This window comes from Brachyistius frenatus, unplaced genomic scaffold (genome assembly GCF_029030835.1).
Source record: "Brachyistius frenatus isolate BFR_SWC_R1_liver_20210118 unplaced genomic scaffold, ASM2903083v1 Contig_44, whole genome shotgun sequence".
NCBI lineage: Eukaryota > Metazoa > Chordata > Actinopteri > Embiotocidae > Brachyistius > Brachyistius frenatus.
Genome location: NW_027210643.1, coordinates 1,338,508 through 1,353,615, shown reverse-complemented (window position 1 = coordinate 1,353,615; position 15,108 = coordinate 1,338,508). Strand labels below are relative to the sequence as shown.

At 41.3% G+C, this 15,108-nt stretch overlaps 1 protein-coding gene across 2 annotated transcripts in view; it reads left to right on the top strand.

Moving 5' to 3' along the window:
- Positions 1 to 15,108, top strand: part of fam49a (family with sequence similarity 49 member A) — a 34,785-nt gene that overhangs the window by 14,579 nt on the left and 5,098 nt on the right. Inside the window, exons 2-8 of one of the 2 annotated variants that reach the window (XM_069703150.1) lie at positions 5,125 to 5,180; positions 10,925 to 11,004; positions 12,788 to 12,909; positions 13,620 to 13,725; positions 14,000 to 14,136; positions 14,580 to 14,657; positions 14,873 to 14,989. In XM_069703150.1, coding sequence (XP_069559251.1) covers positions 10,932 to 11,004; positions 12,788 to 12,909; positions 13,620 to 13,725; positions 14,000 to 14,136; positions 14,580 to 14,657; positions 14,873 to 14,989 — 633 coding nt within the window. In that variant the 5' untranslated portion in view covers positions 5,125 to 5,180; positions 10,925 to 10,931. Of the gene's footprint in view, positions 1 to 5,124; positions 5,181 to 10,530; positions 10,611 to 10,924; positions 11,005 to 12,787; positions 12,910 to 13,619; positions 13,726 to 13,999; positions 14,137 to 14,579; positions 14,658 to 14,872; positions 14,990 to 15,108 lie in introns of both variants that reach the window. The other variant, XM_069703151.1, reaches the window with a different exon arrangement.

The following is a 15,108-nucleotide window of genomic DNA, read 5'->3' as shown; positions in this document are numbered from 1 at the left end:
GTGTGTTTCCCCTGCAGCGTTCCACTCTTTCATATTTGCGTGCTTCCCTGTTTTAACGGACGTCCCTGCTGTTACCATGGAAACGGATAGTTTTTCGACGAGGCCTCGCAGGCAAAAATGTAGTTGTCCACACAACGAGACATTTAATGTATCACACGAGTGTTTTCTGTCGTTGCAGGTGAAGGTGTCATCACTTGTGTTTGCGTGGAGCTCCTCGTAGAGTCGAAGGATCTGACAGGATGGTGATTTTGTTCTTTCCTCTTTTTTTTTCCTCCACTGCCTCTCCAGACCGGTAGAACTCACGTTCTTCATCACACTCTTCATCAGAAACGGCCGTCATGGTCGCTTATCAGTAAAGACTCTTGAGTCACTAGAAGACTATTTGCTGCAGTTGGAGATTAAGTCAGATTAAATTGCAGCATCACATTGAGAATATAAGATAGTTTGACAGAATGACTGAAGCAGAACTAACGTGTTTCAGTGACGTTACATTTTACCAGTCTGAGGTTTTCTGCAGCCTCTCCTGGATTTCAGAGTTTTTTTTGTGATAATTTGATCAAAATTGCTTTTTTTGCAGCAAAGTTTCTAAAGAAATCGTGATGTAATTTTCAGTTTGAAGTGTGTTTTTGCGGTAAAATCCGAGAGAATAGAAAAGTCTAGAAAAAAAGATTTATTTTTAAGCACTAACTGATAAAGAAATAAATATGTAATCACTTCCTTTGATAGAAATCCTGCTGCAGATCACAGACATTTTTTAGTTCTAATCTACTTTTATTTATTAAATAATTATATTTATTTAAAAGAATAATAGCAAACATTTAAAATGAAACCTTTGCACACATTCATCAAAGGGACAATGAACCAACACCTTTTCCCTCACTGACAGTCATCTGCAGAACCGGTCTGTATACAATGAAAACACTGATGCTTTTTGACATTCCTATATTCCTTGAGGACAAAGAGCAGTTCAGGGACACTCGGTGAGAACAAGCTTGATCTACAAGGTGAAGGAAGTTTTCCCCGTTTGTCTGAACAAATGAAGAATTTGATTCCAACATGGTATCATCCACAGACTGACAAGTGACACGACTGTTTAATAAATTATTCTTTTTTTTTAAATGTTTTGACAAAGATAATTAATTTGACAAATCTCAATGACAAATTAACTTAAATCTCAATGCTCAGATGCTTCGGTTGCTTAACAGTACATGTTTAGTGTTAAATCAACATGACTTTTGTCATTGTTTTTATTTTATTTTTTTATTAACTTGCTTATTGGACATAATGGTCCTGTATTATTATTTTTTGGCATGATATTCCTCTGAGGTCACTGGAAAATTCCATTCTAGCTCTCGATTGATGTTTCCTGAAAAACACGTTTGTTTTTTGGAAGTGTGCACGTATCCTCGCCGGCACTGTCTGGCTCCACCACCTGCAGGGATGATTGACAGATTTACAGACTACTAAACTGACTGACTCATCTGCTGACTGCCTGGATAAATGTGTGGTTGGTTTATTGAGCGGCTGGCCTGCTGGGATAACCAACTGGCTGAAGAGGAGGGCAGGATGGATGACCGACTGTTTGGCTCGCTGGTCGGCCATTGGTTGGGGATTTTTTTTTATTATTATTATTATTTTAATCTGGACTGATTTGACCTTTTTGTAAATGGACTTCCTGGTTAATTGAAGTCATGATATTTGGTTTCATTGCGTAGATGAGTTGGCTGCCTGGTGATATCTGTCAGTCTGTCTCTACTCGACTGAGACGAGGGAAAAGGAAAAGAAGCGAGAAGGAAAGGAGAGAAAGAGGATGAGCACTGAGAAGTTGGAGTGAAGAGAAAGAGAGCGGTTGGACGTGTAATGAGTGAAGTGGGTGTGATGGTGAAGTGTCGACTCTCATCAGCGCTCAGTCTGTGCTGTCCACATGGTGTTTTGGCAAGTGTGAGTCTTAGAGGTGTGTGTGTGTGTGTGTGTGTGTGTGTGTGTGTGTGTGTGTGTGTGTGTGTGTGTGTGTGTGTGTGTGTGTGTGTGTGTGTGTGTGTACGTACACACCGAGGGGAACATTGTGAAGTCCACTCATGTGTCAGACCGCAGCGAGCCGCCACACAGCTTGGCCTTTTAAGGAGAGTGTCTAGTGTCTCTGTGGGGCGTCCGTCCATCCGTCCACAGCATCCCGCTTCTCCTCCTCTCACTCTGTTGCCGTGGAGAATCCACAGAGGACGGATGAGGGTCAACACAGATGCATGTGGACAGTTTTCTGTGACAGATGGGAGTGAAGATACACTAAATGTGTCTCCGTTATAGAACTGAGCATTGGTAGTTGATAGAGAAACCAAAATCTGTTTCTAGTTTATGTCAATTTAAGTAAAACTTTTGTGGCTGCAGCCTCAAATAAGATCTAATGGTAAATGGTCTGTACTTGTATAGCACTTTATCACCTTTCGGTCTCAAAGCGCTTTAACAGTTTTCCCATTCACCCCTTCACCCACTAATGAGACAGATCACCATGCAAGGTGCTGCCATCAGGAGCACATTCACACACCGATGGTACAACATCGGGAGCAACTTAGGGTTCAGTGTCTTGCTCAAGGACACTTAGGTAAGAGGAGCTGGGGATTGAAACAACAACCTTCCGGTTAGTGTGCAGCCCACTCTACCGTCTGAGCCACAGCCTCCCAGTGTTTGTAACATAGCACAGTAATACTTGTGGGTTTTAACTGCTGACCTGAAACAGATCATTTTAAAGATGTCCTGACACTTAATAACAACAATCAGAAAAAATAATGGAGAGTTGCAGCCTTAGTGTTTTAATCTTCAATTTAAGGATAGTTTATAACACAATATATAAAAATACTCATCTTTTATTCAGTTCCAACTGTTGTATCTGAAATATGCAATTACAGAAATATGAGAGTGTGTACATTGAACACAACATTTTCTAGCGTGTGGGGCGATTTTGCACAGTGTGTGTGTGTGTGTGTGTGTGTGTGTGTGTGTGTGTGTGTGTGTGTGTGTGTGTGTGTGTCAGGGCTGTCACTTGTTCAAATAAATTCAAACTGACATCATTTGTCATCTGCGTTGTAGAAACAGTTGAACACGCTGCAGAGTTGTGATCGTCCAATCAGACGCTGGTCAATGAGGCGTCCAGCAGGTCGGGCTGTTAATGAACGAGTCGTGTGAACAACAAACCACTGCAGCGCTCCGCTGACTGGCTGCAAGCCTTCAACTCAAACAAAGCGATACGCTGACACCAGCATGCTACTAATATATTTCTTCTTTTAAGCCGTTTTAAATGAGTAAATTATTGATCTCTACACACAAATACAGTCGTACTGGTGGAGGGGTATTTACTCCGGCCTTCAGTGTTCGGAGATTTCCCACCACTCGGTAACGGGTCAGACCGAAGTGAGCCGCAGCTCGTGAGGCCGCAGAAAGACGCGACACGATGTCGTAACCGTCCACGACAACAGGACACAAACTGGACTTTTATTTCTTTCCAGTCGGACCGCTCCATAATTTTAGACAACTTTTGTTGGCCGGTGTGTCGCTACGCACTGCAGCGAAGGAAATGTATGTCTAGATTGCAGCACCAGGCAATAGTACCTAATGATGGTCTGCAATGCTAATGATGTCCTCTCTTGTTCGGGGGGACAGTGCATCTCTGTTCTCTACGTGGTCGTATTACATCCAGTTTCCTTGCGTCTGGATGAGCAGGTTTTGTGGGCCTACACGAATCGATATTTCACAGCTGAAAGCCAATACGTGTTCGACATTGTCCAAAAGTAGGTCCAGAAACTTTGGTCCAGCAGCGGCGACATCACTTCCCTGCAGGAAGTTCAAGGTTCAAGGTTGATTGTTCGCAGTTAAGTTTCAAATTTACAAAGCAACTATTACAAAATGACAAAATCAAAACAAACTAGTTAAGATTTTTCAAATGTTACTTTTTTGATAGAATCAAATATTTTCTCACTTCAATAGATGAAAAGTATGAATGATGAGTTTAGGATCGTCCTGTTAGTTTTTATGCTGCCGTCCGTCCGCTGCTTGTCAGCACAATAATCTCAGGAAATGTCTTCAATTGTAACACAAATGTTCACTCGGACTCAGTGATGCACAAAACTCATCCGTGTTCATAAATTAAGAATTTATATGCGAAATATGAAAAGATTTCACGCAAATTTCTTGACAGGATAAAATGATTGTATCCAAAAGGTCGAAGGTCACTGTGACTTCAAAATGTTTTCTTCAGAAACACTTTTCCAGTCATTATTCAACAGCATAACTGATGAGAAATGAGATTGTGATCATATTTCACATTCGGTCGGATACTGAATTGCTGACACTAATCTCGGGTGAAACCTTGTCGATCAACTTTATTGAGCGCGTGAACACAAACAAGGAACTTGCTCTGTTCTGGACATTTTTGGAAATTATTAACTGGAATCATACATGTCTATATAGTGACGGCATCCATTTTACCAAAAAGAAATACCTCTTATTAAATTGCTTTAAAGTCGTGACAGACGTGGACGTAAACTGCAGCTCGACTGGTTGGCGGAGTCCTCCAACCGAGAGACTCGACTTCTAGTTTCCTCTCCCACGGGACAGGAAATGTCACATTGGATGTGCACCACCCCAAATTTTGACAGAATATGACAGTGCCATGTATTTATTTATTTTCTGTTCTCACCCTGCAGCGAGTTACAGTGCAGCACAATGACCATTAGCAGCCGCAGCTTGTCACAGGATATTTAATACTCCAGTAAACATGCAGCAGACAGAGGCTTAATCAGCTTCTTTCTTTTGGACACGACGGTGAGGCGAGGGTTTAGATTCCACCGCTGAATAATTCAGTGGTGTGTTTTGTGACGAGGAGGATTGTATTTGTTTGCTCAAGGCTCGAATATGTCAGCAGAAAAAGGGGAAGTTGGTGAATGTGGAAAGTTGATACTCCACCTGTCGGCTTGCAGAAGTGCAAAATGCTTGTGGGGGCAGACACACACTCGCGCACACATTTTAACAACATCTTGTGTGATTTGTTTTTTTTGTTTTTTTCCAGTTTCATATATTTCCACTAAGTGATACTTGATTTTAACACAAATTCCTTCTTTCCTGCTGTTTCAGAGACAAAGAGAAAGCGGATGATATAGACGGCAACCTGAGATCCTCCACCCGAGAAGGTACATCACAAAACACACACACACACACACACACACACACACACACACACACACACACTAGAAGAAAGTTTGTCAGGCAAGTACAGTCAAGTTGTTGCAGGATCGGACTCTAAGCTGCCGCTGAGACCCAGCAGCACGACAACAATGTTGTGCTTTAGATGATTACAGCCGGGATTAGTGTGCACTTGTTCTGTTAAGCCCAAAACTTTCTCCCTCGATAGCTGGTGAAGTTTGCTCTCTCGGCCCGTAAAAGGAAATATTGTGCAGTTATTCAGTATTTCTGGGATCTGGATGGGAGAAGAGGCGTCCCAAAAGAAATCCACATCACACTGTTGAAGTTGAACGAACAAATACTATCTGAAAAGACTGTTCTCTATATTATACGTGGAAAGAGCCAATATCAGAATAGTACCTGCATTTTTAAATGTCTCCATGTTAAAGGATATAATGGCAGTGTTAAGCTATTTCAATTATCAGTGTTAAAATCGACTAATGATGCATAAAGGCATCTGCTACATTCACATTAATAACATATCCTCAGACAGATTAAACACTGAGTTTTCTTCAGGTCATGAATTTGACTGTGGGGCTTAAAGCATTTTTTGTATAATTAGAAAAGACATAAATGAGCTTATGTCTGGAGTTCCCATTCTGCAAAGTAGAAAGGAGAACAAGATGAAAACTGAATTTAATAGAATTAAAATGTGCTTTAGCAAATTTGAGAGGCTGTAAAAGAACAGCTGCAGGCTGAGGATAAGATGGGTTTGGCTCTGGTTTGTCTTTTAAAAAAAAAAAAAATTAAACATGTTGTCAGAGGTGCTCCATGCAGTTTTGTTGAACAAAAGTTGTCTCAACAAAATACATTATTTGTGTCCTTGAAGTCCAACAAATTAAACATTTGCAAAGGTCATTTATAATTTGAATATATTTCCATCCATGTTTGCTCATGTCTCGTCGTCTTCTTTACTGCTCGGACACTTTCTTACTTGACACATATCAGGATATTAATGGTGTCGCTGACCTTTGTTTTATTATTAAAGGAGTTCCATTCATGAAAAACACAGATCCACATCATGTTAACAGCACAAACACTCTGATGTTAGATGTGAAAGTACCGTTGACATCTGATGATTACACTTCTTTAAGATTTGTTAGAGCGTTGTCCATATTACAGGTAAATATTATCCACTGTAGAAATACAGTTATATCCACCAGCCTGTAACTCATCTGGTTTGTCTGTTTGCTGAAAGCTTGATTTCTCTCTGAGCAGAAGTTGATTGAGACTCTCAGACAGAAGAGGAGGAAGTTTAAACAGGAGCTCATTTCGCTGCTTTAAGTGCATAGAATTTGCTTTAATTATAAAGAGACAGCAGCACGGACTGCAGCAGGAACGTCTAAAATGAGGTTCGAAGGAGGACAAGTGGGCTGTGTGGGGAGTTTCTGTCAATTTCTGCCACTTACAATAACCTGTGGCACCACAGATGTGTATTGTGAAGGTAGATTTACTGCTCAGGAAATACAAGTTGATTAACAGCATGGAAAGAATAACAGGGAAATACAAAGAGAAAATACCTGTTGTCTCACACATACTGTATACTTCTTGGTTTGTTGTACCACCGTCAGCACATACTTCATTGAAATATCCCTTTATAACACATATGTGGAGTTTCCCTTTTTAATGTCACCAGTGTCTGCTGATGGTAAATACTCTGGGAAAGAGAAAAGTCAAAGTTTCCACACTTTCAGTCCAGGCCATGTAGATAAGTGGTTGTGAAAGAGGAACCGAGGAGACAAGAAAATTCCCAGGCTACTTTTTCCTTCCCCATCTGGTAGTAAGACTGAAGAGTGATAACAGGAAAAGTCACAGACAGCTGAGTAGATACTGTATGAACATGCCTTTGTCTTTGTCCCAGGTTAGTTCTTTATACCGCAGACATCATTCAAACACACGAGTCTGCATCTGTAGTTCAACTCACTCCACAGCTGATCCGTTGAATTACACATGATTGCATTACGTAAGTGCCAAACTAAGTTAAGTCTGCGGCCTCAGCAGCTCTCATGCTCACTCCCTGCTGCACTCTCCGGTTGCTCCATCAACCTCTCTCTCTCATCAGTGGTAGAAAGTGCTAATAGCATTACATTAGATTCCCATTCTATCTCAGAGCTCAGTGACTTCAGTTGAGACATGCAAGTAGACCATTAATATTGTTTTTATACCACATATTACTAACAAGTTTGTAAATGGGATCAGAGGTGAACCAAATTTGACATGTAACACCGGACGGGTTGGTAATAGTTAGGTGTACCTAATAAACTGACCACTGAGCTTAAGCTCCACCACGACATCAACTTTGCATACTCGCGTTGTGACGCGTTACTGCATGAAAAGCACAGGTGTAATAAATACCATTACTAGTTTTTATTATTAATGGTAATTATGTATATCTAATGTCAGGTTCCAGGTGATGTGAGAGAGGCCTTTGTTCATTATTTTACATTATATAATGTGATTTTCCTCCCAAGATGAGTAACAATGTTTCATCACGTGTAAAGTCATTGCAATCAAAATCAATAAACAGCAGAGGATGAGGAGGACTAAATGTGGATCTTTTTATATATATATATATAGTTTTAATGTGTTTTTCGCTTGCTACACATGTTTAACATTATTTGCATGAAGAGGCGGTTGTGTTCACCAAGACATAAATAATTCTCCTGATGTTGTTTTTCCTCTCTTACTGTAGGCCTTGTTTCATTTCCTCCTTTGGTGCTTAAGAGACAAGAAATAGAGGAGAAAGCCGTCAGAGCTCTTTTGTTTACGTCAGAGTTAAACTTGATATCGTTGGAGACGTGAATATGCACACACACACTGGCATGTTTAACTCTCTTAGGATTTTGCTCAGATTATTTCTAGATCAGGTTTCTGCGCTGTTAAATTCTGGGAACGATGATATTCATATTTGTTGTGAGCAGCTGCTGTGTGGCAGGTTGCCTGTCAGACAGGATTCTGGGACGCAGCGTGCACAGATGCAGCGGTCAGCAGTAATTCAAAGGAATGATTAAAAGGGGAAATGCATCTCCTCCTCCTTCTGCTGCCTGTCGTCAATCAGGGATTTATTGCATCTTATATGTTGTCAACTTTCCTTTATGGATTGCGTCTACTCAGACTTGGAGACAGATGTGACAGATGTTTTGGTTTGCGCTGAATTGAAAATGCCTTGAATTAAAGGGCACATCAAACCAACATTGCTTCTAGCTTCACTGGACTGTTATTGCCACATGGTCGGAGGGACTCGCCAAGAAAAACATTCCCTTTGCTCAGAGGTGGCTGCCGTGTTGGTCATTCAGCCGTGCTGGTTCCCGGGTACCGGCGGGCAGGATGACCCGAGTCTGGCTGAGGCTGTTGCAGAACTTATAGCCGTAGGTTACGCTTCGCCTGGAAAAAAAAAAATTAAAAAAATAAGGCTGCCACAGCACATGTAGCAACATGCCACTGATGGTACAACTTTAATCCCTCAAGAGATGTACAAGTGAGTCAACACTGCCCCCTACTGGTACAACCGTGTACTTAACCCAAACAGTATCGTAGCTGCGTGAAATTGATAATCAGACACATTTTAGGGTATATCATTTCCCCTGCATCTACGCCGCCGGTGTAGGACACTATATGAGTGTCGTTATCCAGGAGGGTGTGTATGAATTTCTGATGAGTCCAAGATGAGGAATGAATACCGTGATTGAAAAATAGTCGTCAGCTTGCTGCAGGCGGTGCAGAGAAATGCAGTGTGATTATCATGTGCACGCTGCAGCACAGTGTCTCTTTTGTTGTCACTTCACTCTGTGACTTAAGTCGAGGGAAGCTGCATCTCTGTGTGGGAGAAGAAAAGACTCTGTGCCCCTTTCAGTTTCTTCTTAGTGTCAATCTGCAACAGACGTAAAAAACGATTTTAAAAATAAATGATTTTACAGACTTTAGAAATCATCTTTATTTTATTTTATTAAAGCTTTTATTAGACATCACATCTTCCTTTCCACCTAACATGAATGCAACATCTGCTTAAGTCTTTTGAATCCAGGTTATTCTCTTCCCATCTGCCTCCTATGAAGTATTGTGACATTCTCCCTTTTACTGTACTCATGGCCTCATATTATGCTACTGTAAGTTTAAGACCTGCTGTGATTACAGAGTGTGTGACCACCCTCCATGGCTGGGGAGCAAGACTTTTCCCTGGAAATTGCTACCTACCTTCTGCCTTTTGCCTCCAATAAACGCTTTATGGAGTGTAGCTGTAATTTAGGACTGCATGCCTGCGTTTAGAAAAGCCTCGGTCCAAAGGAGCAGAAAAACTGGTTCTCGGGTTTTGTTCTGCAGCGGTGGAAGGAAACTTTAATGACCAGGAAACACTCACAGCTCCACAATGTAAAGTCACAAATTCCACTTGTGTAATGTTTGTGGATTTTAAATGAGTTGGACAGTTAGAATGCTTCATATCCACTTCAGTTTTATGTCTGTACTTTTAAAGATGATGAAAATGATCAAGCAATTAGTTGCATTAAGAGTTCATTTAAAAATAATCAGCAGAAATTAAATGATCAGGATTTTTTTTTTTTTTTCAAACAAAATGACCTTAAAATCTTTGTTTTAGTTTCTTAGTTGAGGATATTTGCTGCTTTTTTGGTCTCCTGTGACTGTAAACTGAATATCATTGGTTTTTTTTGGGTTTTTTAACAAAACATGTCAACTTGTGATGAACAGTCTTCACTATTTCTGTCCATTCGTAGTTCAAATAATTGAGAAAATCAACAGTAGATTAATTGATGATTATTAGTTCTAGCTCAACTTTTTTTTCTTTTTGCAAGATGTTGGAAACTGAAATATCCAACTTTCAGCACTACTTTATAAATGAGTCCTCTTAACTACGCTCCTGTGTGTAGTTGTCATCGCACATACAGAAGTTTGAATCGAAGCAAAAAGTGAAAGTGAAAATATCGACTTTTATAAAAAAGAATTCCCCCCCGAAACAGAAGTTGTGCCTGAAAATGGAAGCCCGTTCTATTTTTCTTCCTCTATTATTGATATGTTGATAGATGCCGGCAGCCAGAATAGCTTCATGAAACTGGTGTGAAATGAATATGAATGAATATGAGAAAACATCAATCATAACAAATAGAAACAGCGTCCGTGGGTTTGAGTCACACTCGAGTAAAGTTCATATTTTCATCTTGCAAGTTGTCATGATTGTCTTTCATAAGTCAGCCACACAGTTAAATATACCATGAATGTGTTTAGTCTGAAAATGTCTTGTATATATTTTTGTGTTTTTTTTAAAAACTGTATTTTGACCATCAGGTTTGCTGGAATGGGTAACCTGCTAAAAGTCCTAACAAGGGAAATAGAGAACTATCCACACTTTTTCCTGGACTTTGAAAGTAAGTCTGGCCGAGGAGCGGAACAAAAGAAGGATGGAGAGAGAGGTGTGGGGGAGGGTAGACGGTGTAACACCTGCTCGGCTCTTTCCTTTCCGTCAGCTCTCGGCGACGAAGCCTCGAAGGAGTCAGCCTATGCTCCTCTGTTTTTCCTCCTTCGCTTTGTTTTTCCTGTTTCTTCCGCTCGGTCACGACCTCCTGCTCTATCAGCTCTGACCTCCCATCTCTGTCTGAATAACTTTTTCTTTTCTTTTTTTGGATGACTTTTTAACATCACACCTGCTTTCCCTTCCTGTGTTTCTCTCTCTCTCTTGCAGAAACCAAATGGGGAATCTGTTAAACGTGCTCACTTGCACAGAGCTTGAACAGGGGCCAAACTTTTTCCTTGACTTTGAAAGTGAGCTTCTGCCTGTCCTTCTGCTTGACATGAGTCTGACCCTCGACCTTTGCTGTCTGCATGCCCCTGTTTGTGCAATTATGAACCATTTGATGCACGCACACACGCGCACACACACACACACACACACACACACACACACACACACACACACACACACACACACACACACACACACACACACACACACACGCGGCATGTTCACTACCACTTTATTGATCGGGTCCCCATATGCAGTGTGTTACATCATGGTGCGTCTGCCTCATTTGTTCTGTAGCTGTCATTATATAATCAGTATCAGTTCAATATATTAGTGTGAAGATATCAAACATTCCCACATTTGGACACTGCAGCAACAGCATTAATATATAATACAGACAAATGAGATCATTTTTTTCTCACAAAGCAAATAAATCTGCTTTGGCCTTTTTGTTTAAACCTCCTGCAGAAAGAGAGAGGGAAAAAAAAAAGAAAAAGAACAATACGCCTCCACAGTGGCATTTCAGCTGCGCTCACAATGTAACCAACCTCAGGCTTTGTTTATCCAGCAGAGAGGAAATGATAGGAGTGCAAGGTTTTTCAAATGCAAAACAGACCCCAGACAGAGTTTTAATGTCAGTGATGCTCTATATTTAGCGCTGCTGCAGCAGAAAGTGAGTCTCTGTGGTCGTGATAGACGAAGCTCGTACTCCCGAGTTTCTAACACACACCTTGTAGTTATGTGTCGTATTAAAGAGCTCACATCGGCTCACATGTCATTAGTGTTTTCTAACAACTGCAGAGAACACAGAAGTCTGCACTGGTGTTTTTAGATTATTTAAAGATGCAGAACATTGAAAATGATTAAAGCACATGTCAAAGCATACTCTGCATTCATGCTGAAAAACATGCAGGAAACATAAAGTTGCTGAACCTGTGGGTTGGTGGCGGCAACAGACATTTTATTTCAATTACCAACTATTGATTACACTACAGGTTCTACTTGTGATCTGTCCAAGAGCTGCCACACATCTTTCACAGTCAAATATGAAAACATTGCTGCCTTAGTGCATCCAGAAATCAAATATGTTGACGATATCAAGAGAAAACAGGGTTTGTTTTGAAGCATAAGGCAAAATGCAGTAAATGCATCTACCTCCATTGTGTTCAGTTACAAAGGTATTAAAACTTACTGATTACTTAATATGCTTAAACAGACATTGTGTTGGATTTGAATTTCAAATTAAAAGCATCTCAGTGGACGTCCAAGGCAGTAAATGTTGGTGGTTGACTGTAAAAGGACTGAAAGTGATGCTTTTAGCTTTGACCCACACAGATCATGATGCTGAATGTTTTTGTTCTTATTCTCCTTTTTTTTTTTTTTTTTTTTTTAAATCATCATTTAAACATTGGATTTTCAAAATAAAACAAAGCAAACATTGATGAGTTTCTTTTAAGCAGCAAAAACATTCAGCACACTTCCCCGTGTTTCCCCCAGTCGTGATGAGTAAAACTGCTCTCATCATCGTTTCTTTCATGGAAGCCATTTCACATCAATATGAATATAATGTGAAGCTCTCCAGTGTAAAAGACGACGGCAGAGTTAAATCTGCTGCATTGAAGTCTTTATTTACAAGTTACAAATCACTCGAGGATTCTTGATGTGAAAAAGCGAGAATTAATGTGTGTGTTTTTACGGTGGCTTCGGTAGCTAACTATCATCCTGATGTGTGTGTTTTTATCTGGATGCGTGTGCATTAACATTTGTGCGTGGGCTCGCCTTTGTTCGCACTCGTGTGTCAAGATGCACAGGCGACAGAAGGAGAGCGGGAGGTGTGGAACCAGGTGAACTCGGTCCTCCAGGACTCTGAGAGCATCCTGACGGGCCTGCAGGCGTACAAAGGAGCCGGCCAGGAGATCCGAGATGTAAGGAAACACACACACACACACACACACACACACACACACACACACACACACACACACACACACACACACACACACACACACACACACACACACACACACACAGACTCACTGATGCTATTAATTTGAGGTCAACAAATACCCTCAAACTTTAAAAACCCTCTCCCCAACAAAGCAGATGAGAAGCGTGTCCCTGGCGTCCGTCTCTTGAGACCAGCGCACATCAAACTGACTTTGTCCGGTGACAAAGATATTCATTGATTATTGATCTGTTGATGGACTGTGAGATCTTTGCACAGCTGTGGTAAATGTGTCTTAATGGGTGAAAGCAAACAGCTTTTGGGTGCATTGCCGCCACCTTCTGGCAGTAGTAATGCATTACTACCAGGTATAAACAGTGGTGAATATACTTCAGAAGATAGACACATAAACTTTTTATTTTTTTTTTTTTTTTTTATGACTATTCCAAAATCCCGACCCATCGGTAACACAAACCCTTCACACGTCTTGTTCCTGCATGCGAGTCGAATCGTAGATCTGTTTACAAACCTGGTTTCTGCCGTTACCCTTCAACATCTGCATTCAACTGCACAGTCACAGAACAAGCCGCCAATCAAATCCGGTATGCAGCGTGTACCGACTGTGATGTACTTGCTGGTTCATGATCCTTTCTGAAATATTCTGCTGCTTCCTTGTTGTTGTTCTTCCAGGCGATCCAGAACCCCAACGACCTCCGGCTGCAGGAGCGAGCGTGGAACTCGGTCTGCCCGCTCGTCATCAGACTGAAGAAGTTCTACAGCTTCTCTCTCAGACTAGGTACGATCACACTGCTGAGCTGAACCTTACTCAACTGAACAGGTTATAAGACAATAGATGTGTTGCTCGTCTGTGGTAAGGAACCGAGGGAAATGTCATACAACAAAATGAGTTGATTAACTGTTTGCTTCTGCTTCATATGCACGACCACTTGAATTGTAAGTGGTGAATATCATATGAGTTTTCTGGTGTGTGTGTGTGTGTGTGTGTGCGTGTGCGTGTGCGTGTGTGTGTGTGTGCGTGCGCGTGCGTGTGTGTGCGTGCGTGCGTGCAGAGAAGGCATTGCAGAGTTTGTTGGAGTCCCTGACATGTCCGCCCCTCACGCCGACTCAGCACCTGGAGAGGGAGCAGGCGCTGGCCAAACAGTTCGCGGAGATCCTCCACTTCACTCTGCGCTTCGATGAGCTCAAGGTCAGCCGGAAACTCTCCGGTTAAACTCAGAGGGGCCGACGTCAATGCTGTCGTGGCACCGAGCCAATTCCTCCGTTTAGTTTTAAAGCACACAGCGTTTACTACATTACAGCAGGAATGAATCTCGGCAGCGTCTGTGATACCGTGTTTACCACACATGGATTTTTAAACTTCAATACATTTTTAATAAAAAAAAAATTAAAAAAACTTTTTTTCATTCTTTTCAAACTAGCTTTTGGCCACATATCTCTGAGTTTTGTGCGTCTCAGTGAAAGGAGACTGCAGCTAACTGGTGGTTTTTAATAGCATATGAAGCGTTTAGGGAACATCAGTGAATTGTAGCGTCTAGCAAACATCTGCAAGTGAACCCCACTTCTATGAAATTATATGATCTTTTCTGAGCATAAAGTGCTAGATATGAACGTTTCCTTGTTTTCCTTCAGATGAGAATTCCTGCCATCCAGAACGACTTCAGCTACTACAGACGGACCATCAGCCGAAACCGGATAAACAACATGAACGTGAGTCGTCCTAATTTTAAATTCTATTTGTATCTTACAATAATGTTTCATAAATATTTAGTATCTGCCGTGTACTCTCAGTAAAAGAGGAAGCAATATTAGAGTGACCGACGAAAGCAATGTGGTCACTGTGTTTTGATCTTTTTCTTTTTAAGTCGCAGATACATGACATCCGATAACTGAACCGTTTATCTGTGGTCTTTCTGCATCCTCAGCTGGACATCGAGAGCGAAGTCAACAATGAGATGGCCAACAGGATGTCTCTGTTCTACGCTGAGGCCACGCCCATGCTGAAAACACTCAGCAACGCAACCACAAACTTTGTGACGGAGGTGAGAGGACTGATGTTACATAACTGAATCTGACCGAGCTGACGCACAGACGTGTCAGAAAATAAGGAACAGCTTGTTCTTCGGTTCCAGCTTGACTCTGAAATTCTCTGTCATACTTA